Source organism: Artemia franciscana, chromosome 6, assembly GCF_032884065.1.
Source record: "Artemia franciscana chromosome 6, ASM3288406v1, whole genome shotgun sequence".
NCBI lineage: Eukaryota > Metazoa > Arthropoda > Branchiopoda > Anostraca > Artemiidae > Artemia > Artemia franciscana.
This window is the reverse complement of record NC_088868.1, coordinates 3321437-3344212: the sequence shown is the minus strand read 5'-3', so window position 1 is coordinate 3344212 and position 22776 is coordinate 3321437. Positions and strand designations below refer to the sequence as shown.

General features: G+C 34.2%; 1 protein-coding gene across 5 annotated transcripts in view; it reads left to right on the top strand.

Annotated features, from left to right (window-relative positions):
• The window catches only part of LOC136027920 (uncharacterized), a 63201-nt gene extending 40752 nt beyond the window's left edge, over nt 1-22449 (top strand). For 4 of the 5 annotated variants that reach the window (XM_065705357.1, XM_065705362.1, XM_065705360.1 and 1 more), the window contains exons 7-13: nt 716-952; nt 4344-4562; nt 6882-7057; nt 9953-10120; nt 15647-15770; nt 16766-16946; nt 20988-22449. In XM_065705357.1, coding sequence (XP_065561429.1) covers nt 716-952; nt 4344-4562; nt 6882-7057; nt 9953-10120; nt 15647-15770; nt 16766-16946; nt 20988-21154 — 1272 coding nt within the window. In that variant the 3' untranslated portion in view covers nt 21155-22449. Of the gene's footprint in view, nt 1-715; nt 953-4343; nt 4563-6881; nt 7058-9952; nt 10121-15646; nt 15771-16765; nt 16947-18671; nt 18930-20987 lie in introns of those variants that run through there. The other variant, XM_065705358.1, reaches the window with a different exon arrangement.
• The last annotated feature ends 327 nt before the right edge of the window (nt 22450-22776 follow it).

Sequence of the window (22776 nt, the reverse complement as noted above, 5' to 3'; positions counted from 1 at the left end):
CCCCATACAGTAAAATAGCCATCTTCCATTTGGAACAACAAAGAAACCCATTTTTCTCATGGAAAACATTGATGTGCTTAATTTTTCCCATTTCTTTTCTTTGTTTTTTTTTGCCAATAGGGTAGCTCTAAAACACTATAGAAATATGTCTGTGCGCTAGTAAGGCTTAATCATACAAGTAAGTATAAGAGGGCATGAGCTAATTTGTATTTATAGGTAATTCCTGTAAACAATAAAACATAATGTAAAAATATATTTCAATTTTTGACAAAACTGTTTCTCCATAAACACAATAATATTACACAAGCGTCTTTTGACAAGAATATAGCATATGTTTATATTTTGAAAAATTGCTTCACTGGATTATGGTGCCATATTTGACTAGTTTCGTCACTTGCCACCCTAAAATTTCTCAACTTACTTGTCTATGACTAAAAATTCTTCACATGGGATTAACATTGACTGTATGAGTTTCCTTAGACATTCTTAATTTGTTGCTTTTTTTTGTAATTTTTATTTCCGTATTGTTATTTGTTTTTATTTCTGCTATTTCTGTATTTGTTGCTGTATTTCTTGCTAAGAAAAAGTCAAACGAAGTCAAACGATATTCCAACTGTAGAAAAAGAGGGTTAGGAGAAACACAGGCCTCCTCATGCTAAGCTCTGAATTTTGTATTAATATGGATGTCAGTTGAGTGTTTTTATTACTTTTACAGGAAAAACCTATGCAGATTTTTGTCAAAGGCCTTACTGGAAAAACCATAACTGTCGAAGCTGAGCCATCAGATACTATAAAAAACGTGAAGATGAAAATTCACGATAAGGAAGGCATTCCGCCTTGCCACCAGGGTCTCATTTTTGAAGGCAAGATGCTTGAAGATAGCCGAACTCTATATGATTATAACATACAAAAGGAATCAACGCTTCATCTGGTCTTACGTATGAAGTTCCACGTAGGTTTCAGCCATAATTCCTTTGTTTCAAAATTAAATTAATTACTAAAGTGCATTCCTTACCATAAATTAAATAAAAAAAACGAGTTTTTTTAACTGAAAGTAAGGAGCAAAATTAAAACTTAAAACGAACAGAAATTACTTCGTATATGAAAGGGGCTGCTTCCTCACCAACGCCCCGCTCTTGACGCTAAAGTTTGACTTTTTCTCTCAGCTCTTGTTTTAAAACAGTAAAAAACTTTAGCGTAAAGAGCGGGGCGTTGGTGAGGAAGCAGCCCCTTTCATATACGAAGTAATTTCTGTTCGTTTTAAGTTTTAATTTTGCTCCTTCCTTTCACTTAAAAAAAACTTGTTTTTTTTATTTAATTTCTGAACGTTTTTCAGTCAATGCATGTTTTGATTTTGGCTCTCCGCAGAGGAATAATTAAAACGAAATTTGCATATTTATTAATTTTTTTTTGGCTAAATGGCTTTCTCATAATTTTGATCGAATGATTTTGAGAAAAAGAGCGGGGGAGGAAGCCTAGTTGCCCTCCGATTTTTTGGTTAATGAAGATAAAGGCAACTAGAACTTTTAATTTTTTACGAATCTTTTTTTTTGTAAAAGACATACGTAACTTATAAATTAGCTTACGTAAAGAAGTTTTGTATTCTCATGTTTTTATTACATATATGAGGGGGTTTGCCCCCTCGTCAGTACCTCGCTCTTTACAATAAAGCTTAAATTTTGTCCCAATTCATTAAGAATGATCCCTGAATCACCAAAGCCGTAAAATAAATAGTTGAAATTACTAAAAATACTTTAGCGGGGTATTAGGAGGAGGTGAGCCCCTCATATGGGTAATAATTTCTGTTCGTTTTCAGTTTTAATGCTGCTCTTTACTTCCAGCTGAAAAAAACTTTTTCATATTTCTTTTTTCATTGTTTTTTTTTAAATAATGCTAGTAAATCCTGCGCTCCCTTCATGGAAATTTTCTTCCACCGTGACAAATTCCTCGATGGAAAGCTGCCCCAGCTCATCCCCCTATTCTCAACCCCTCCCCCCAACCAAAAAATCCTACTGAAAACGCCTGCACACTTCCCAATAATCATTACCATATGTAAGCACTGGTCAAAGTTTTTAACTTGTAGCCCCTCCCACGGGGACTGTGGGGGAGTAAGTCGTCCCCAAAGACACAGTTATAAGGTTTTTCGACTACGCTGAATAAAATGGCTATCTCAGAATTTTGATCCGTTGACTTTGGGAAAATAATTAGCGTGGGAGGGGGCCTAGGTGCCCTCCAATTTTTGTGGTCACTTAAAAAGGGCACTAGAACTTTTCATTTCCGTTAGAATGAGCCCTCTCGCAACAATATAGGACAACTGGGTCGATACGATCACCCCTGGGAAAAAAAAAATAGAATAAAAATAAACACGCATCCGTGATCTGCCTTCTGGCAAAAAATACAAAATTCCACATTTTTGTAGATAGGAGCTTGAAACTTCTACAGTAGGGTTCTCTGATACGCTGAATCTGATGGTGTGATTTTCGTTAAGATTCTATGACTTCTAGGGGGTGTTTCCCCCTTTTTTCTAAAATAACGCAGATTTTCTCAGGCTCGTAACTTTTGATGGTTAAGACTAAACTTGATGAAACTTATATATTTAAAATCAGAATTAAAATGCAATTCTTTTGATGTAGCTATTGGTATCGAAATTCCATTTTCTAGAGTTTTGATTACTATTGAGCCGGGTCGCTCCTTACTACAGTTCGTTCCCACGAACTGTTTGATAATTTGCAAGAGTTATTTTTTTCCTATTCTGTGGTTTTGAATACAGTATTGAACAAGTGATTAATGTTGGAAGTTATAACACAATACAACTTTGGTCCTTGCGTTTAAAAAAATTGTATTTTCATCGCAATCATTTTCAATTTTGACACGTTTTGATTTGGCTATGGCTTTTCTTTTAGCCCCCATTTTTTTCTGCCTCATTTTTTATTTTTATTACTTCATACTGTTTGTCCATGCTCTTTGCTTTAGTTGCTCTTATTGGTCTAGTCTTACATTACATAATCCCCATTTATAATGAACTATATCCATCCTTTATATATGCTAGCTATCGCTGCAACCGGGATATACAACGAGTTAGTCTTTTCAAGTTTATATATAAAATTACTACAGGTTAGAGGTCGTTCTTTACTATAACATTTATAAGGAACTCAATCGATTCTTTATGTAAAATTCTTTACTAGGTTTCAAATATCTCTTCATCCATAAAACTGATGTCCTCATTTGTATTCCTTTACCTAACCATTGGCTAGTTATCGTTCTTTACTATTACAGTTTACATAATAACCTTGGCGATTCTGAACTGAAGACTAAAATAATAACTTGAAATCTGAACTGAAATAAGAGAGCCATTAAACAGCTCACTATGATGTCCCAGTGTCCAGCTCATTATTTAGTATGAGTTTGGTCTTTACTGTAACAGTTGTCAATTTACAGTCTAAACAAAACTTCTATCAGTAACGACTACATGGGATCCTTGACTAACACCATTTATGATCGTTTCTTTAGGTAATTTCTACGAAACACGCGTTTAAACTTTTGGTTACCATGGGCTATAGTTCACTTTTCACTAGGTAGTAGCTACAGCTTTATACTTGATAAGTTCGTTCTTTGCTATATCATAGTCAAGAGTTATGTTCTTTATTTATGACCTTGTGTCTCCGACTTGACCTTTCTTTTATATTGTGTGTGTTGTACAGAAGTTTAAATAAAATCTTGAATCTTGAAATTATAATTAATATAAAATCTGTGAAGTTGCTCTTCATACTAAAAATCCTAAAGAAATCATTTCATTTTTCATTATATATATATATATATATATATATATATATATATATATATATAGAGAGAGAGAGAGAGAGAGAGAGAAAACAGAGGGAAAGTTTTAACCAAAAACCTTGGGAAAAGTTAAAAAATTGATTGTATTCCATCTAAACAATCAGAACCCCATGTAATGTTGACGTATTAAGTTGCGACAATTTTTCCAATTGTTGAATAAAGTCAGTTAATGCCGAAAATAATTGGTGAAATAGTTGGTCAAATACTATTTTCATTTTCTTGGGAAGTTGTTGATTTTTAACTGAAACTTCTTGTAATAGATCCAGACACTAAATTTTGTACCTTTAGAATACGTTTAAAACTCCTATCTTTGGTCCTTTCTTATTTTAGGGCTTAGAAAATAGCAGAGACAATAGGTTTAGGTAACAGTCCAGTTTAGATCCTCTTTTAAACTGATTACTATAATAACAAAATTCTTACTTCATTATGTTCAGGGAATTTGTATTTACTTGATTTTCTGTTGTTCTTTCAGTTTAATTTGTTAATTATGCTAATAATTTTAGCCAATGGAAGTTGATGAAACATCTACTGTCAATGCAAGCAACGCCGAAGTACCCAATTCAGTTGTAGTCTCCCTTCCAACTCAACCAGCAGAGCCTCAAATTGATTTCAACAAGTGGGAGTTGGCTCCTCCTGGTTCTAATTTCAGCATCGAGCAAAGTAGTTTAGAAAAAGTTCAGGAACATCAAAAATACGAATCTCCAAATGATATGTTTAATGCGGTAATATTTGTGTTCGTTTCTAAATTTGTTCTTTGTTTCTATGTTTTTTTATGTGGAATTAGAAGATAATACCTAATATTGGGTTGGTTTACTTTTAGGGCGCTGAATCCAAATATGCCATTAATTTTTTTTTGTCAGGTATAGTTATTATGAAATTGAGTTTAAAACTAGAATTATGTTTCTTTTTTTTTAGAACTCGAACTTTGCGTAAAAAAAAAACTTTGAGAAAATCATTACGGGAAAACTAGACGTAAAAACCAGAAGATCCGAACACAATTTTGGAGTTTAGAAGTCAAAAGTATGAGAGACTGTGTAACAATTAGGCCTTTTCTAAAGTCTAAAACACAAATTACAACAAAAAAGAAAAATTGAAGGATTATTACCCAAAACTGTGGGTGACGCAAGGAGTGTGAAATCAGGTTTAAAATCAACAGACAACATTCCGCATGAATCAGTCCAGTCATTGGAAGTCGGTAGATTAAAGAGTTAATTTCTATGGAACAGTGGCATTAGGATTGAGCAGATGATGACTGCTGATAATTTCACTGACAAACTTTCGAGTAATTGATGATAGAGTTAATATAAAAGTGGTATAGAATGAATAAAGAGATTGGTAGTGTAAAGGGTTCACCTAGTAAAACCTAAAAGGGAAGTACCTTAAAGAATTTAGGATGGTTAACTAAAACTAGAATCTTTCGTCTTGCAATTTTTAGTCTCATATTTTTAATGAACTGAAAAAGGGATTAATTGAAAAGATAATAATCCAATAGATAAGAGGGGCAGGGAAGAAATATATCTAGTGAAAATTAATTAGTTGGTTTTGGAATTAGATTTTTTATTATTGTTTAAAGTAATAAGTTGAGAAAAGGACCAAAAATTTTCTATTTAATAAAAAAAAAATGACTCTGGTGCTAAGCCTAACTATGGAAAAAAATAATTTAAAACACAAAATTGTCAGCTAGTGAATTAACAGCTATTAAAAGTGAGCTATTTGGTCAAATATCCCTGCTTAGCCATCTTAACGGCCGGGAGAAACATGAAAAAGGATAAAAAGACAAAGAATAAAGAAGCTGTGACTACCAGAAGAATGCTTTAGAACTGTAGTTGAAATTAAAAGAAAAAGAAAAATGAAAATCAAATGAAATAAAAGAAGCCGTAGATAAGTGATGTCAATTAAAATTGTTAAAGAAAGAAAGATTACCTTTCAAGAAAGATTAGCTTTGTATGTTTTAGACATAGAATTCGTCCTTGCTAATGTTAATAAAATTTTCAAAGTGGTGTTACCTGTCAGGCACGTACGCAGGAATTTTTTTCGGGGGTGGGACAAAACCTTCGAAACAGCAGATATAAAGTAGCACCTTTTTTATTTAGTAACTAAATAAATGCAAAAAGCACGTATATCGGAAAATACAGATTAACTTTAATCTGTAGTATTGTAGCGGATGGGGGGGGGGAAGAAGACTGAAGCCTCGAAAGTACGTTTTAGGCTCAGGTTATGTTCATAGCGATTTAGAACCAGTGATTAATCTATTATCTATATCCCACTAATTATAATCTATATCCCACTGAAAGGGAAATATTAGGTTTAACAATGCAATATGGGTGCTGTGGGGGGTAGTTCTTCTATTGCAAAAACGTCGATTTTAATAAAAAATGACAGTTTCCAGAATTGATCCATTAAAAGCTTTATTTTATCCTGAAAAGAGGGGATAAATGCCCTAATATCAAGGATAATTCTATTTTGCTGTGTAAAGCAAACTCTCTTTGCAAAAAAAAAATTAACAATCGCTAATTACTTCAAAGAGAGTAAAAAGTTAGACAGAAAATGGGTTGATAATTGGAAAGTGACTTGACCGGATAATTGCATGATGTAAAATCCCAAAAAAAGGCTTCACACATGCATCTAGATTCTTAATAGATGTCCCACTTTTGCCAAAAATCTCAAGAAACCATCGGGAAACTAAAAATTTCACGAAATTGGGGGGGGGGGGCGAAGGCCCGTCCCCCTGCGTACGTGCCAGTTACCTGTTTATGTTCGTGAGGAAAGTGGCGCTAATAGTAGTTTATCCGAATGGCGGTACTAATTTGAATATGTTACTTGTCTGCATGAAAAAGGCTACAGGGTGGATTCTTTTTCCTAATGAAAATTCGTCTTAAGCACCCCCATAGAGAAACTAGAAAAATACATGCTTTCCCACCTTTTGTACAACCCTACTATCCCCAGTTTAGATCCTCTTCATAAACCCAACCCTGACACTTCTGTCCCCTTACGTGCTTATAGATTCTATGTTGAATCTAAGTTTGTGTGTTCTTATTTAGTTTTTCCAATATGAACTTTCTGTTTACGAAAGTTCTTCACAAAGTCAAGAAGATCGACGGGTGGATAATTTCGCCTGTTACTTGGTGGCTAACGGATTCATGAAGTTCATTCAGCTGGCGTGTTTAGTCATGATGAATAGGTTTTTGGCATTGACATCTGCTGACGGCAACAGAGAGTGAGTTCTTAATTATTATTTATTCTGTAAATAACATAATTCACAGTTATGAAGGCCCTAAAAATATTTCTCGAAACTGCTCGCCTTCAATTTAGTTTTATTTGGGCACCATCGATTGAAAGAATTCGTTTTGAACAGTGTTGTACCTAATAAATCTCTGTTTAAAGTAGTTTTTCCTGACTCTGTTCCTTTTAGGCTCATGTATTTATCTTGTTATCATGACAAGGGGCTATTGAATGTTTTCGTAAAAGACAGCCATGGATGTGAGCTAATGTTAATTTTACCAGACCTGTTCATCCTAAAAAGCAGGGCTGGTGCTGGTGCCAGAAAAAAAACCTGCCCTTTTAATTGTTTGAAAATCACTAGACAAGGAAAAATAAGTCGAACCCGTGGTTTGTTCAAGGACGTGTTCGTTTTTATTTTCATCTTGGAGTGATTTTAATTTTTTTTTTCTGTTTTTTTGTAACTGTCAAGCTCAAAGAGTGCTTACAATCACTGTTATATTCAGAAAGTGTGAAATAAAACCGCTTAAACAATTTTGCGCAAAAAGGTTTTGACTAAGGAGAGAGAAATAATTCTAAAATTAGTAATAAATTGCTAGAGATGACAACCCTGCTCAAGACTGATGCTAAGAGAGCTTTACCTGATTTTGCATAATTCAGGTAGCCATTTTCGTCAATAGGAGGTCTTGTGAAAGTATTAGGTGCGAGTTATTTATTTGTTGTTATCCTCTTCCACTAGGTGACAAAAATATTTCACTATTGAACTTGGTCCTGCTGTAGGCCTTTAGAATAACTGTCACTCTCATATTCTGAGTGCTAAAATTACTTAATTCAGTTCAGTATTAATTATAAGTCCTCTATTAATTAATTCCCCTTTAATTAATGTGGTCAAAAATGACTCGCAAACACACACGCACAAAAAATGGCTGATAATGTTATCTGAATCCTGAGGAGCATTGCCAAGTAAACTTGACTTTCTTTTATTTTCTCGTTAAAAGCTTGCTGAATGATTTTTCGTCATGTGATTGATGTTTTTTTTAAGATTTCTTAGAAGTTGCCACTAGAAAGTTTTTTTGGTGTCTCTTGCGTATCATCTACACGTATTGCGGACTTGAGCTCTTTGGTTTGTCAAGTTTTGATACAATATTTTATCTTTTGAAACTCTTTATGGACCGGAATCAAATCTATTCCTACTGCTTTGATTTTATCGTATTATATTGAAGAATCTGGTTACTTTTGGAATGGTGCTGCCCATAGAGGAAAAACATTCACACCAGAGCGTAATAGCTTCGTTATCGTTGACTTGTCAAAATTGTGAGCAATATTTCCTTACATGTCGCATTGAATTTCATCTGTCGGTAATAATACCTGATATGCTTTCACTGAGCGCTCAAGTAATGCATACTATTTTCATAACACAATGTTCGAAAAGCTCGGGTTCTAAAGATTCAAATTTAATATTTTTATTTATGTGCAAGATTCAATAAATAGTTCCACAGTACAATTACAATTGAATGAAAGAATTGTAGATTTGAGTTTTGAAGTTATATAGTTCTTGATATGCAAAATGCAATGTGTGTGTTTTCTAAGCCATCCGGCCAGAGTCCCTCCTAATTCCCTTTCCCGCAAACTTTGGATTTCTCCTTCATTTCAAAAATCATCTCAATAGTTTTATCTGCCAAGCAAAGGCAACTACACGAATGTAAAAATATAGATTTTTCGAAATAAATCTATTAACGATTCGGTGTTTTTTCGTTATAGTCTAAAGCAAGAAAAAAAATTCGTATTGAGAAAAAGTAGGGGTTTGACCCTAAATAGTTTGTTTATAGACTATGTTTTAGCATTTAATTTTATGTATACTATATACTTTTTTTTATTCAAAACAAAAGCATGCATACATATATTCGGATGATAATAATGATGAAAAAATGTGAGGTCCAAAGTTTCGAATTGTGAGCTCAATTCACCTGTTACTTGGAAAATTAAATATTTTATCCCCAATGTTAATGTATGCAACTTATTTTTTAAAGGGGCTTTCCCATTACTGTTGTAAAGTCAGTTTAAAATTTTATCACTTAGACTTCAGCAGCAGCATTCAGGACACCTATTGGGTGCTTAGGGACCAATTACCCTCCTAAAATATTCAAGAGAGTTAAATAAGTAAAAGTTAAAAAACTTGTTTGTTTCTCGTTGACATCTGATCCACTTTGGTAGAATTTTCATTCGAGAGCCTGTACTTTGGTAGCTAATGGTTTTATGATTCTATTTTTGAATTTCTCTCAACCACAGCATATAGCATCTAAATTAGAAATTTAATGTTTGTGAGGGTCACTTTGTTTTGCCACCGTCTGCCGCACCTTGCAAGTGTGTACTCCTCTATTTTGCTCTTTTTAATAGTGCTTGATATTCCGAAGAACTTAATATTATGCCAATCATAGTAGTTGGTTTGGGCTTTTAATGGACAAATGTTTCAACATTGCAAATTTGTTGCTTTAAAATGGGTATATTTTTCTAGGCTAGTGTGTTGCGCCACGTTTTGGCCATATTTGGCAATAGGAGAGCTCATTTCTTTTGACGTCAGTGGCATCTGTGTTGTGCCACATGCACAGACTTTAAACATTTTATCTTAGAAAAAATAACATTTGGTGATAACAATTAAAAGATATACGTTATTTGATAGCTGAAGAGCTGAAATGTATTCTGCATGTGCTTTGTTGCTCTTTACGTTAAAACAAAAAATTTTTGAAGTTAAGGAGCTAAAATTTACCATCCTGAAAGTAGTGCGTTACCCTGTATCCATTGTTTTAAAGAAAAATTACTTGAATGCTTCATTGACCATTATTCTATGTCTTCTTCTTCTCTTTTTATTTCCATTGTACCTTTTTTATTCCAGGCATCTTTTGTTGCTAGAAATTACAACTAATGAATTGAATAACCAACTGAAAGTACTTAGACCAGAAGAGGCTGACGAATTAACGTCGTTGAACAACTCTTACAAGGGATTTTTGATCGATGTTTATGCCTTTATCTATGCTGTTGAGTGTATTCAGAAATTGCACAGGCAAGTTTTTCACAATTGTGTTTATTTGGCGTATTAGTGCTGCTGGCGAACGTCGAAATAGCCATTTGAGGTTAAAACACCTTAATTGAAAACTTTTTAAAACTGGATTGAAGTTTACCTTAAGAATAAGTATTGTGAGTGTCAAAAGATACTGCATCTCTTCCTCTGTAAATAGATTTGCTTTTCTGTTTTGCTGGTAGGTGAAAGGGGGGTCGTATACAAGGGTAAGCATTGTCAGTTTTTGGAAGATCCTTTTTCTTTGGTTAGCTGAACTGTAAGAATTACGTTCGTAACTCTTATTGAGTGCAACCTAAGTAAAAGGCGAGATAGGTAATATGCGTTTTTAAATATGTAATCTGCTTGCTTGTACGTTTTTCATAGCCCCCCCCCATCGTGATCTCTTCCAGTGACTAGCAGGTTTCATGCAATCTATTGCAGTTGCTTGTTGTAAGTTCCGCGATTTCTACCCAATAGTAGTGTTAACGTCGCTCGTTTTTTTAGTAACATACAAAATTGTCCTGATTGGTCGTGACTGGAGAAAAGTGTTCACGGGCTAAGCATGATATTTGAACGATTTTTTCAGCACTATTAGAAAACTATAAGGTCTTGAAATTATTAGTACTTCTTTTTTATAAAAGACACTAAAGCAGAAAAAGTTTAACATTTCCTTTACGTTTTATCGTTGTACGTAACATAAAAAGTATTTTCGAACTTTTAGTATTTTGATTTTATTGCACGAGTTTTCAGGTACCACACTCTCTAAACGCAAATAAAAAACCGAGTTAATTACGAGCACCATCATATTAACCATAATCTTTCATTTCGAGGCTGGTAATTCCGTGTTCTTTCCATTTCTTGGAAACATGGAATTCATTGAAGGTGTCTTCCCTTAACGGCTCCATAGCTTCTTTTTTAGGAGATTACAATAAGATCAAAAATGAAAAAATTGTAAAAAATATCGTTTGCCAAATATACGAAAATCTGTCAACAACTAGAACCCATTAATTTTCCTTTTTAATTTAGAACAGAGCAATTATCACTAAAAGAAACAAAGTCTGTAAAATTGCTGACTGGGGGGAGGGGGGTAAGAGGCTACCATTCCCATGGGATTAACTTCTTTAAGAGGCGATTTTTGGGATCGCCTTGAAGAGTGGTTACCGTAAAAGTGCTGACAGTGTGGCTCGATCTTTACAAGGACTTACTAAAAAAAAACGAAGGGTTTCTCCTATGTGTGATACATATTTCATCGTGGTTGTAGCGAAAAGAACCATCTTTAGAACATAGTAACCGAAAACTTATAAACCTGTTTTGAAAAAAAGGGTATGTAAGAAAAAAGTGCCATTTGAAGTTGATTCAAGAATGGTAATTATTATTTATAGTTTTAGCCTTGAGGTAGTTCCTCCATAGGGTTTTCGGCCTTGGTGGTTCCAATGGTGTTCTTTTTGAATTGATCTGATGCCATTTTTCTAGTGATTTCAGGCTGTTTCTTGAAATTCCCGTTTAGTTTTCATATTTACTTTTTACTATTGAGACTAATCAAGTTAATAGTTATCATTCCTTAATCAGCTTGAAATGACAATTTTTTCTCATTCGCCAGGTTTTTTCTATGAGTTTTAAGCTTTTTGTTACTATTGGGCGGAGTTTGTCCAATCACGATATGTTGTTTTTATGTTTGATATCATTATTTATTTTAATTGTTCTTTATAACATTTTTTGTTTATTATTTATTTAATAAACAAATCCTTCTCTCTCATTATACCTTCCACAAGGGGAGACGCAAAAAGAAATTTGCATATCTGTAGAATGAGCTTCGGGTTTTCCAATATTCTCGAAAACGCTCATGATTTAATGAACAAAATTAGAAAAACCATTTAATTTCATTATTTCAATGTTATTTCACATTTTTTACATTGCATTATATCTCATTATTCACATTACATTATTTCAATAAATAAAACTAGAAAAAGTATTTAATTACAGTTGTGTTTTTTTATATTTATTCTTACTCTGCGATATTTACTTTATGTATCGTGCGGGCAAAAAATAAAACAAATAATTAAATAGCAAAGGTAGGTGCGGAGGAGACTTTTGACATCGCAACTGAAACAACGCATTTTAGTCAGTGTTTGTAGGGAAGTGTTGCCCTTCTTAATTACATCATCAACATGTGCGGTATAAGAATAGTCTTTGGAGAAAATGACTCCCAGTATTTTCACTTTTGACACAACAGGAAACGGGACTTCAGGGAAGGTAAGGTCTCTTTTTAGGGGGGTTCAGCCGAATTATTTTCGACTTAGTAGCATTAATGGTTAGATTGGACTCGTTACATTGGAAATTTAGCTCATCGAAAATGTCACTAGCAAACAGCGCTACAGGAGTATTACCTTCAAGTAGATAAGCAACCATGAGAGATAAGCCATCTACAAAATTTATACCTGTCTTCATGCTCGTTCAGGATGTAGTTAATCATAGCGGGAAATGCTATGCCTGCAAGTTTGGTGCCTTGTGGGGCCCTGCATTTTGTATCACTCCAGTCGGAGTCATTGTCTTCATCATGGAGGGTGAATCCTTCTGCTGCCGTCTAGACGGCAGCCAGTTGTTAGAGTTTGAAGCTTGGCTCCCATTCACTCCAAGTTAAGGCATGTACCGAGGTGAGATAGAAGGTCAAAGGCTTTGCGAAAGTCGATCACAGTTAGGTCAGCAAAACAGCTCGGGGTCTCTATTGACTTTAGAATACGGCCGAACATTCTTAATAGGTAGACGGAAGTTCCGCATTTAGATAGTCCTCTGTACTGATATTTGTCTATGGATTTACGCACTTGAGCGAACAGGCAGCGAAGTATGAAAGACTCCGTCACTTTTGCAACCCACGGGGTTGGGGAGATGGGTCTCAAGTCATCACAGCCCTTAGGTAGGTTTACCTTCGGGATAACACGTGTGTGTGCTTTTTCCAAAGCGAGGGAAACACTCCGGACGCAAAGCGCTGATTAATCAGAGTGGGAAGGGGTAGAGTGAGGAAAATACCAAATTCATGGATGAGTTTTGTAGGGATTTCGCCAGGAAAAGGTGAGACTCCTGGTTTTTATTTTTCTCAGCTTCTTGCACACATCTAACTCATTTAGTTTAATTAAACCCTCATGGGGGCAGTCTTCAAGCAGATATTATTTTCCTGGGCAGTCACAAGAGGAAGTGTAGTTTATATAGTGGTTAAGAAGGCGTTTACAGCACAAGACCCCAGTAATCGTTTGTTATCGAAACAGTAGGTTTTGATGACTTTCCACTTAATTTCTTGACGGAGCGGTGTCATTTGGCAGCCTCACTGTTCAGAAATGGCACAACTTTTTCACGGCCATATTTAGTTTTGGCGTACCATGCGCACTACTTGGTTCCGTACAATTGCTCCTTGGTTTGCTTTACCACGTGTGTAAAGATAACGTCGTTCACGAATTTTAGCTTTTATTGCAGGGATAAACCATGTTTGTCGTATTTGCTCAAGATCACTGTCTTTGTTGTGAATATTTCAAGATACTTAGAGTAAAGCACGTAAAGAGTAAAGCAAAGTGAAGAGATAGACAAGGGAATTGGCACATGGCCCAGATAACCTCGTGGTTCGGGTTAGTATATTCGGAGAAAAGTTTGTATGAAATGTCTTTCCGCGCATAGATTCCAACATCTCCATCGAGTCGGTAGTCACCTCTACTAATACGCGTACTGAGAAGTGAGTTATATCCTGCAATTCGTCCTGAGGCATCGTCAAGATTCCAAATTTCTATTATAGCAGCAACTGCTGCGTTTTCACCACGGATTAAAACTTCGAAATCTTCCAGCTTATTACAGAGAGATCGGCAATTTACCAGAATGAAATCCGGCGTGGTGCAGTAGGACTCTATTGGCCTCAGAACAGGTTGAGTTTCTTGGATGTGCTCAGGGAGGTCTCGTCAAATCGCTTTTTGTTTTGGAATTTCAGCTGTTTTGGTCAGTTGAATTTTTACCAGTGTTCGACGAGAGATTAACTTTGACGATTGAAGGTTAGCATGGTTTGTAACAATTACTGGAACAGCTTATCCCGCGCACCTTCTTATTTCATTTCTCCCTGCTCGGCATCCACGTTTCCTGTATCAGTATCAGATTAACGACGCTTCTTGACTACTAAGGCCCCTGCGTCGGCCCTGCAGTGCATTCCTGCAGCATGATTCGATCTCTGGGTCCCGTATTACCAAGCTAAGGTCAAATCCACTGTGCCACCATAGGACTCCACGTTTCCTCCTTTTCCATCTACTTATACAAGTGGTTGAACCGCCATCTATGCTTCTTTTCAATAAGTGTAATGTACTAGCAACGCCAAAATAGATAACGCTAAAGCGGTGGATTGGAAACGCAGGCTAATTAAGTGATTTTTCTGTATAGCGACGGCTTGATTGGGGTGGCTCTGGTAATAAAAACTACAGAAAAAAAACTGCAAAAGGCAATACCATTTTCACTCTGCAGAGCATACATGTGAAGTTCCAGTGCCTCGCTAGCAATGGAGAAAAAGAAAAAAGAGGAGATATCAGTGCTACTCATGCAAAAAACTGATTTTCCTTGTTGTTCAAGCCAGGAGACTGTAAGTCTCCTGTACAGGGTTTCTGGTGATGGCGATTTCAAAGGTGTACCATTGTTTCGATCCGACGATGTACTTTTGTTTCGACTTTAAGTCTGTTAAGACTAATCGAAATAATAGTTACCATTCCTGAATCAGCTACAAATGGCAGTTTTTTCTCACTAACTGTTTTTTTAACGCGATTTTAAATTTTTGGTTACTATGGGCTGTGTTGCAGCTGGTGTTGTAACCATGATAGCCATATTTTCCTTGGGTAACTTACCGCCTTTTTCAAGCTCGAAGGGGACTTGAATTTGATTAATTATTTCCCCAACTTTTTTTTCGGTCATAGAGCCTTGTTTTGACTATTGTTTAGTCTTTTTCTCTCTATAAATTTTTTAAGTTAATAATTGGTTGATCTTACTGGTTTGTTCCTTCAAGAACACATGCTCATTTCAATGAGTGCTTGATTGGACAAGGGTTCCTGCAGTCATTTTTGCGTTGTGTCTTTTTAAGGTGATGATAGATACCCGATTTACAACTTTCATATGTCTAGAAATAGTTGTGGTTTCAAATTACCCAGAAGTTACCAGAGTTTTCTTTTTTCTGATTTTCTAATTATTTTTTTACTATTTTTTCATGAAGCTAGAGACTCGGTGTATATAATTTAAAAGAAAAGCTCTAAAAGAAGCGGAAAAGAAAACAAATCTAGAAAGGGATAGGAATTGAATTAAAAATGAGCATTCCAAATCTAAATTTCATAACCGGCCTTAAAAAAAGCAATCTAAACTGATCAAAAAAAGGACTGAGAATCACTACACCATGTAATTGTATTCAGGGATTTTTCTGCCTTGATCCCAGCTTGAATTTGTAGTCTTTCTAGTTTCCTATAGTCTTTTGGCTAGTTGCTCAAATAAATTGATTGAATTCTATAATTTTCTTTTTAGATATGATGAATGCATTCCTGTTTTATCGAGAGTTTACTTTGATGGGAGAGCCGATCGAGAGCTGGGAGAAAATCGACGGATAAATACATCTGTGATATTTGCGTGTCTTAGAAAAGCTTTACAGGTAATCTATAGTTCGCCCTAAATTAGCTCAGCGTCCCTAGCCGGTTAGTTTTGATGAATCCCTCATTTCATCACCTTCATTAGTAAAAAAAATATACTTTAAAAAAAGGAGAAAAAATTCACCTTGTATATATAAAAAAATTACTTCAAAAGTTTTACGTATAAGCTTTGGCAATAGTGTCGTGAATATTAGATAAAAGCTCTCACCGAGTGACAACAAAACAAAGGAAGATTTTTGTGAATCAATCTGTTGGGCTGCGTTGAACTTAAATATGGATAATTCTTTTACAGTTGTAGATAAATCAAGCTTTTTATTTATAATTTAGATAATTTAGGTATATATGTATAAAGCATGTGCCGTCAATTGGAGAGGAGATACTTTTCTAATATTTTCATTGAAAAAAAAACTCACCTTCTTAAAATTTACATTTCTGAAAAAATCGAGAAAAACACCATTACCATATAGACAACTTGAGAACAGAATAATGTAAATGACAATGGATTTTACTAATCGACCAAGCGTGAGTTTAAGAGAGTGGACCGAGCGGAAGAAAGAAAAGAAAGAACACGGTTCAAAATTACTTTGGGGCTAGTTTAAAAATTAGAATTTGTTTCACCTTTTATTCAACTTCCCCATTTGCTATTTTGTAAACTAAATTTGAGTTACAACCAAAGACATTTTTACCCTGTTGACAGCATATAACATTATGTTGTGCTTCTCTACACATCCTGTTTTTGGGCCAAATAGACGGTTTGCCACTGTACCCGGTGTACACCTTAAGAAAGACAAAACTCAAATGAACACCACGTCGTTATTTTTCAGGATTCTCATTGGTTGTCAAAATAGTCAAAGGTATTTATATTGCTTTTATGGGAGATTTAGATTAGCAAGGGTTTCTCAGTATAATTTTACTGATATATGTAGTTTATGTAATATAATGCTATTAATTATAACTAAAAAAAAACAACGGCTGTTTTTATGAAGCATAATTTTAGGAGCTGAATGCCATCTATATTTCCAAATTTCGTGCTGGTAAAGGGTCAGATCAGCTGATTGGGGAATTTCAGTGGTCGTTTGTGCCTGGTTTGGTTGTATTATCTCAGTCAAAGGATAAAGAAGATGAAGGGGTGGTTGAACGACTTCCAGGTAGCTGGTGTGCTCTTTTTGATGGAATAGGTAAGTTGTTTCTTACTTAGCAAAATACGTTAAGCTTTGTATGAATTAAATAAAAAAAACTAATTTTTTTAGCTGAAAGTAAGGAGCGACATTAAAACTTAAAACGAACAGAAATTACTCCGTATATGAAATGGGTTGTCCCCTCCGCAATCCCTCTCTCTTTACGCTAAAGCTTTTAATTGTTTTAAAAAGTAGAATTGAGGCAAAGAGTCAAACTTTAGCGTAAAGAGCGAGGGATTGCGGAGGGGACAACCCATTTCATATACGGAGTAATTTCTGTTCGTTTTAAGTTTTAATGTCGCTCCTTACTTTCAGCTAAAAAAATTAGTTTTTTTTATTTAATTTCTGAACGTTTTTGAATTAATGCATGTTTGGTTTTGGCTCTCCGCACATAAATTATTAAAATGAAATTTGTATGTTAATTCTTTTTTTGGCTAAATGGCTTTCTCTTAGTTTTGATCAGACGATTTTGAGAAATAAGGGGTGGAGAAGGAGGCCTAGTTGCCTTCCAATTTTTTGGTTAATTAAAAAGGCAACTAGAAATTTTAATTTTTAACGAACGTTTTTATTAGTAAAAAATATACGTAACTTAAGAATTAACTTACGTAACAAACTTTCATAACCTTATATTTTTATTATGTAAACGAGGGGGTTTGTACCCTCGTTAATACCTCGCTCTTTGCACTAAATCGTAAGTTTTGTCCCCATTCTTTAAGAATGACCCCTGAATCAGAAAGACCGTAGAATAAATAGTTGAAATTACTAAAAATACTTTAGCATAAAGAGCAAGGTATCTATCTCCTCCTAAATACCTCGCACTTTATGCTAAAGTATTTTTAGAACCCCTCATATGCGTAATAATCTCTGTTCGTTTTAAGTTTCAATGCTACTTCTTCCTTTCATTTGAAAAAAAGTTTTCATGTTTATTTTTCATTGTTTTCTTATAGTAATGCTAGAGAATCCTGCGCTCTTTTCATTGAATTTTCCTTCCCCCATGACAGATTCCTCCAAGGAAAGATCCTCCTACATAGCCGCCTCTCCTCAGCCCCACCCCCAAACAAAATAAAATCCCCCTGAAAACGTTTGTACACTTCCCAATAACCATTACTATATGTAAACACTGGTCAAAGTTTGTAACTTGCAGCCCCTCCCCCTGGGATTGTGGGGGAGTAAGTCATCCCCAAAGACATAGTTATTATGGTTTTCGACTATGCTGAACAAAATGGCTATCTCAAAATTTTGATCTGTTGACTTTGGGAAAAAATGAGCGTGGGAGGGGGCCTAGATGCCCTCCAATTTTTTCGGTCACTTAAAAAGGGCACTAGAACTTTTCATTTTCGTTAGAATGAGCCCTCTTGCGACATTCTAGGACCACTTGGTCGATACGATGACCCCTGGGAAAAAAAATAAATAAATAAACACGCACCCGTGATTTGTCTTCTGGCAAAAAATACAAAATTCCACATTTTTGTAGATAGGAGCTTGAAACTTCTACAATAGGGTTCTCTGATACGCTGAATCTGATGGTGTCATTTTCGTTGTATTCGTTAAGATCATACGACTTTTAGGGGGTGTTTCCCCCTATTTTCCTAAATAAGGCAAATTTTCTCAGGCTCGTAACTTTTGATAGGTAAGACTAAACTTGATGAAACTTATTATATATAAATCAGCATTAAAATGCGATTCTTTTGATGTAGCTATTGATATCAAAATTCATTTTTTTAGAGTTTTGGTTACTATTGAGTCGGGTCGCTCCTTACTACAGTTTGTTACCACGAACTGTTTGATGAAGAGAAAAAGAGTATGCAGAGCTAAATCCCTTCAGAAGTAAATTCTTCCCATCTGCCCATCCCCTTCAAAAGGAACCCTTCATTTGAATTTGTGTCTATTTATGCTTTGTTTGAAACAAGGCTATTAAAAAAAAGCAACAAAAACTATCTGAAGCAGCAGTTTTACCGTTTCCATCATGAAACAAATAAAATGCTTTGATCTTGCAGATGTAGTGATGTAGTGAGATCTGTAAAATGGTCTTGCAGATAAAGTGTGATGAATTTTATTGTTATTAAACTTGCCAAGAGGATAAGAAATTTGATCAGAAACAAATATTAACGTTCGACTGAGGACCTTTGGAATATCACTCACAGTTACAAAATAACACGTACATAGGTTTAAGTACTTTTCCAGTAAGTTATATAATAACACTTAGTGAGAAATACTATGTTCAGGGAAAATTCTTACATAAATTCTTGTTATTTTTTTGAATAAACATGTTTTTGTTTACTATTTGTGGTGTCTTTTTGCTTGTAGTTACGAATAAAAGCTATTTGAAATAGATAAAATAAATACCTTCTCTTTTTGGTCGGTGGAAGCTTTATCTAGTGAAATTTGGCCGTCGACCTGTGATATGCAATTGGAGAAATTTTACCATATATGTCGTCAAAACTGAACCCGTTTAGCTATATCTTGTGGTAATTTGTAACTAGATTACAGATGGATTGTTTTTCCTATCCAGAAGAAGGCGTCTAGACATAGTTACCACTTGTCCAATGTTTGTGGGAACGTCATCCATTTTTGGTTATCTTATATCCGATGCGTACCTACTGATCGTCAGGTCCAAATCATATTAGCATCGTGGTCTTAGTTAGATCATTTTCTTGCTTTTGTACTAATTGTCTTTTAGAAAGGCAATAAGTCTGAAATGCAAGAAATATATGGTCTTTAGAACTCATGATTTTAAATATACATTTAATTGTAAAAACGTCATCTTTTAATCTATCATCACTTCATTGGAGCAAATATGGCGGTTCCAACAGATATATGATTTTATCTCATGATTGGTGGGATTGTTTCTTGTTGCCAAAACGACACATTTAAAGGACTGAAGTAATTCAAGGGTTGAAGGAATGTGAGCATCTCCCAATACCTGTTAAAACTGTTGTACGCTAGGGTTTATGCCGGGTTAAGTAGATTCTAAATAGATGCAAGTGTCACTTTCACTTTAGTTTCTGGGGTATTTTATCAGTTTGTCATTTTCTGGGAATATCTTGTGGGTTTCGTTTGGGTATATGTCAGTTTGGGTATATATAGATTAGGGGAGTGATTTAAGCAGGCAGTTCAATTTCGAGTTTAGTTGAGTAAACCTAAGTTGAGTATAATTTGATGTATTTATGTTTCTATTTTAGTTATGTAAAATTAAAATAGTAGTAGCCAAGCTATCGCTTCCGTTCAGGCGTAGGATTGAGAACCAACCAAAGGTACTATATTAACAACAAGATTATAGTACATAACAAAACATCAATATAGAAATAAGGAGCCAAGATTTAGATAGCATCGCCATTAGCTGTAGTAATATTGCTGTTAGTATTGCATCACCAGTACTAGTATTGAATTTGAGCTATGTTTATGTTCCGGTGAGCTATGTTTATGTTCCGGTTTTCATTTATAAAAATGTCCAAACTTTTGCTGTTGCGAGTAGGCGTGGTGGCTGCACATCCTATTGTACTATTATATCCTATTTACAATAATAAAGATTTCTAAGACCGCACTGGCTATGCAAGACAAACTGAAGAAAATTTTGACGAAAATTAAACAAGGATATTCCCAGCCAGTGAAAAAAGATATAAACAAGAGATTATAAATGTGCAAATATATTGGACGAAACTGTTCTCAGTGCACTAATAAAATAATAAATAAAGTAAGAGTAAGAATAGGTAAATAAAGAACAAAAATGTACCGATAAAAGTCCTAAGGATAAAACAAAAACAAAACGAACCTCAAAAGACAAAACACTAAATTTAAATTTGTTTTTGTTCTTTTTGCACTTTTGTGCACTGAGGACAGTCGAGCAGATGTCTTGACCCAAATATCTGCATATCTACAATCTTTCTTTATATCTTTTTTTTTCATTTGCTGGGAATATCTTCGTTTTTTCCTTCTCTAGTTTATTCATTTTGTTATACAATAATGCATCATATAAAATAACAGTTCCGCGTCCAAAGTTTGGGTAGATATGTATAGAAACTTACACAATTTGTTTTGCAGGTGATATGGGTGAATTTGTTTTGCACAGGAAGATATTGATGTTGATATTAGATTGTCGAGAAAGTCTAGATTTGTTAAGCCACCTTCCGAGCACACCAATAAATCGGATTGATAACTTACCCAATGTATATAAAGAAGCCCTAAATATTGTTGGTGATAAGTCATAGTACATTACAGAGACGCTTATATTTGTTTTCTTGGTTATGAGCTATATGTGAGTTATTTTGTGGAAACTGCTTAATTAGATTCTTAATTTATAGAAAGAGTTGAGGCAGGTATGTATGTTGTTTTGTGTCTAGGCTGGACTGAACATGCAAACTACGTTGTTTTATTGGAAATATCATGTCACTGCGTTACTTTGGCTGCAAAATCCCTACATGTGTTGTGTAACATTTTTATCAAGCTAAGGTTTATGCCCTAGCCGCAAAATTAGGTACGCTCCATCGATCTGTGTAGTTTTGTTTTCTGTATCTCAATTGATACTTATTTGGGTGAGAGGTTCGGCCAAAAAAGATAACCACATTCTCTCAGCCTCGAATGCTTTAAAAACTATGTTCTTTAAATGATTAATGTTCTTAAGAGTGGATGTAAAGAAAGGATTTTTATTTCAGTTTCTTTTCTCTTATATACAAGTTGTATGTTGTTGTCTCAGTTTTTTTACATTAATGCAGCTAATTTATATGGGATTTCATTTTACTTTACCATGAAAATGCTAAATACCTAAGGAAAAAGAAGTGTGTCCGGGGGCTATTTATTGTGGGTCATTTATTCATTTGCTACGAAGCTTGTTTATGAGTCATCGAATTGCTTTAACACCAGCCTGTCGAGACTTTTATAGATTATATAACTCACGGTCTGCATATAATCCCTTTTCAGGTAATGCACGTATATTTATTTTTTTAATTTTAGAGGCCGTCCATTCTTCTTCTCTCCGTTGTTAAAAATAGGATTTCCATTCATTTAAATTAAAAGTACTAGGAATCTTAATAAACGAAGTATATCGGGGGATCTTTTCGAATTGCGAGAACCAGGCCCAGAGGGAAGTAGTTTATTCATATTTTGTGTCAGGTAGTTTGGTTATTAGCGAGTTTCTTGGTGAACATTCAAAATTTAGATTCAGGTGAACAAAAATATGACAATCCTCAATGTAGGAAGTGAATCCTGAATATGTTCTGATATTTATTTTCTGAAAACTACCTATGCTACCCACTAGATTTTACAATTCCTGCTGTGATGATACATCAAATGTACTCTTTGATATATTTGGGTGTACTAAGATTTGTATTTCTAACCTAAGCATTCTGCACCTGTTTGCCAGATCTGTTTTCTGTTTAGAAAAAAAATAGTAAAAAATTTCTCTACTGTCTTTTTTCCCGACAGTACGACTAAGTAAACAAGTATGTCTATAGCCCGCAATACTACAAAAATGAATGGAAAGTGAAGAACAAATATATATATATATATATATATATATATATATATATATATATATATATATATATATATATATATATATATATATATATATATATATATATATGTATATATATATATGTATATATATATATGTATATATATATATGTATATATATATATGTATATATATATATGTATATATATATATGTATATATATATATATATATATATATATATATATATATATATATATATATATATAAATATATATATATATATATATATATATATATATATATATATATATATATATATATGTATATATAAATATATATATATATATATAACATACATGGAATAAAAACAAAAGCC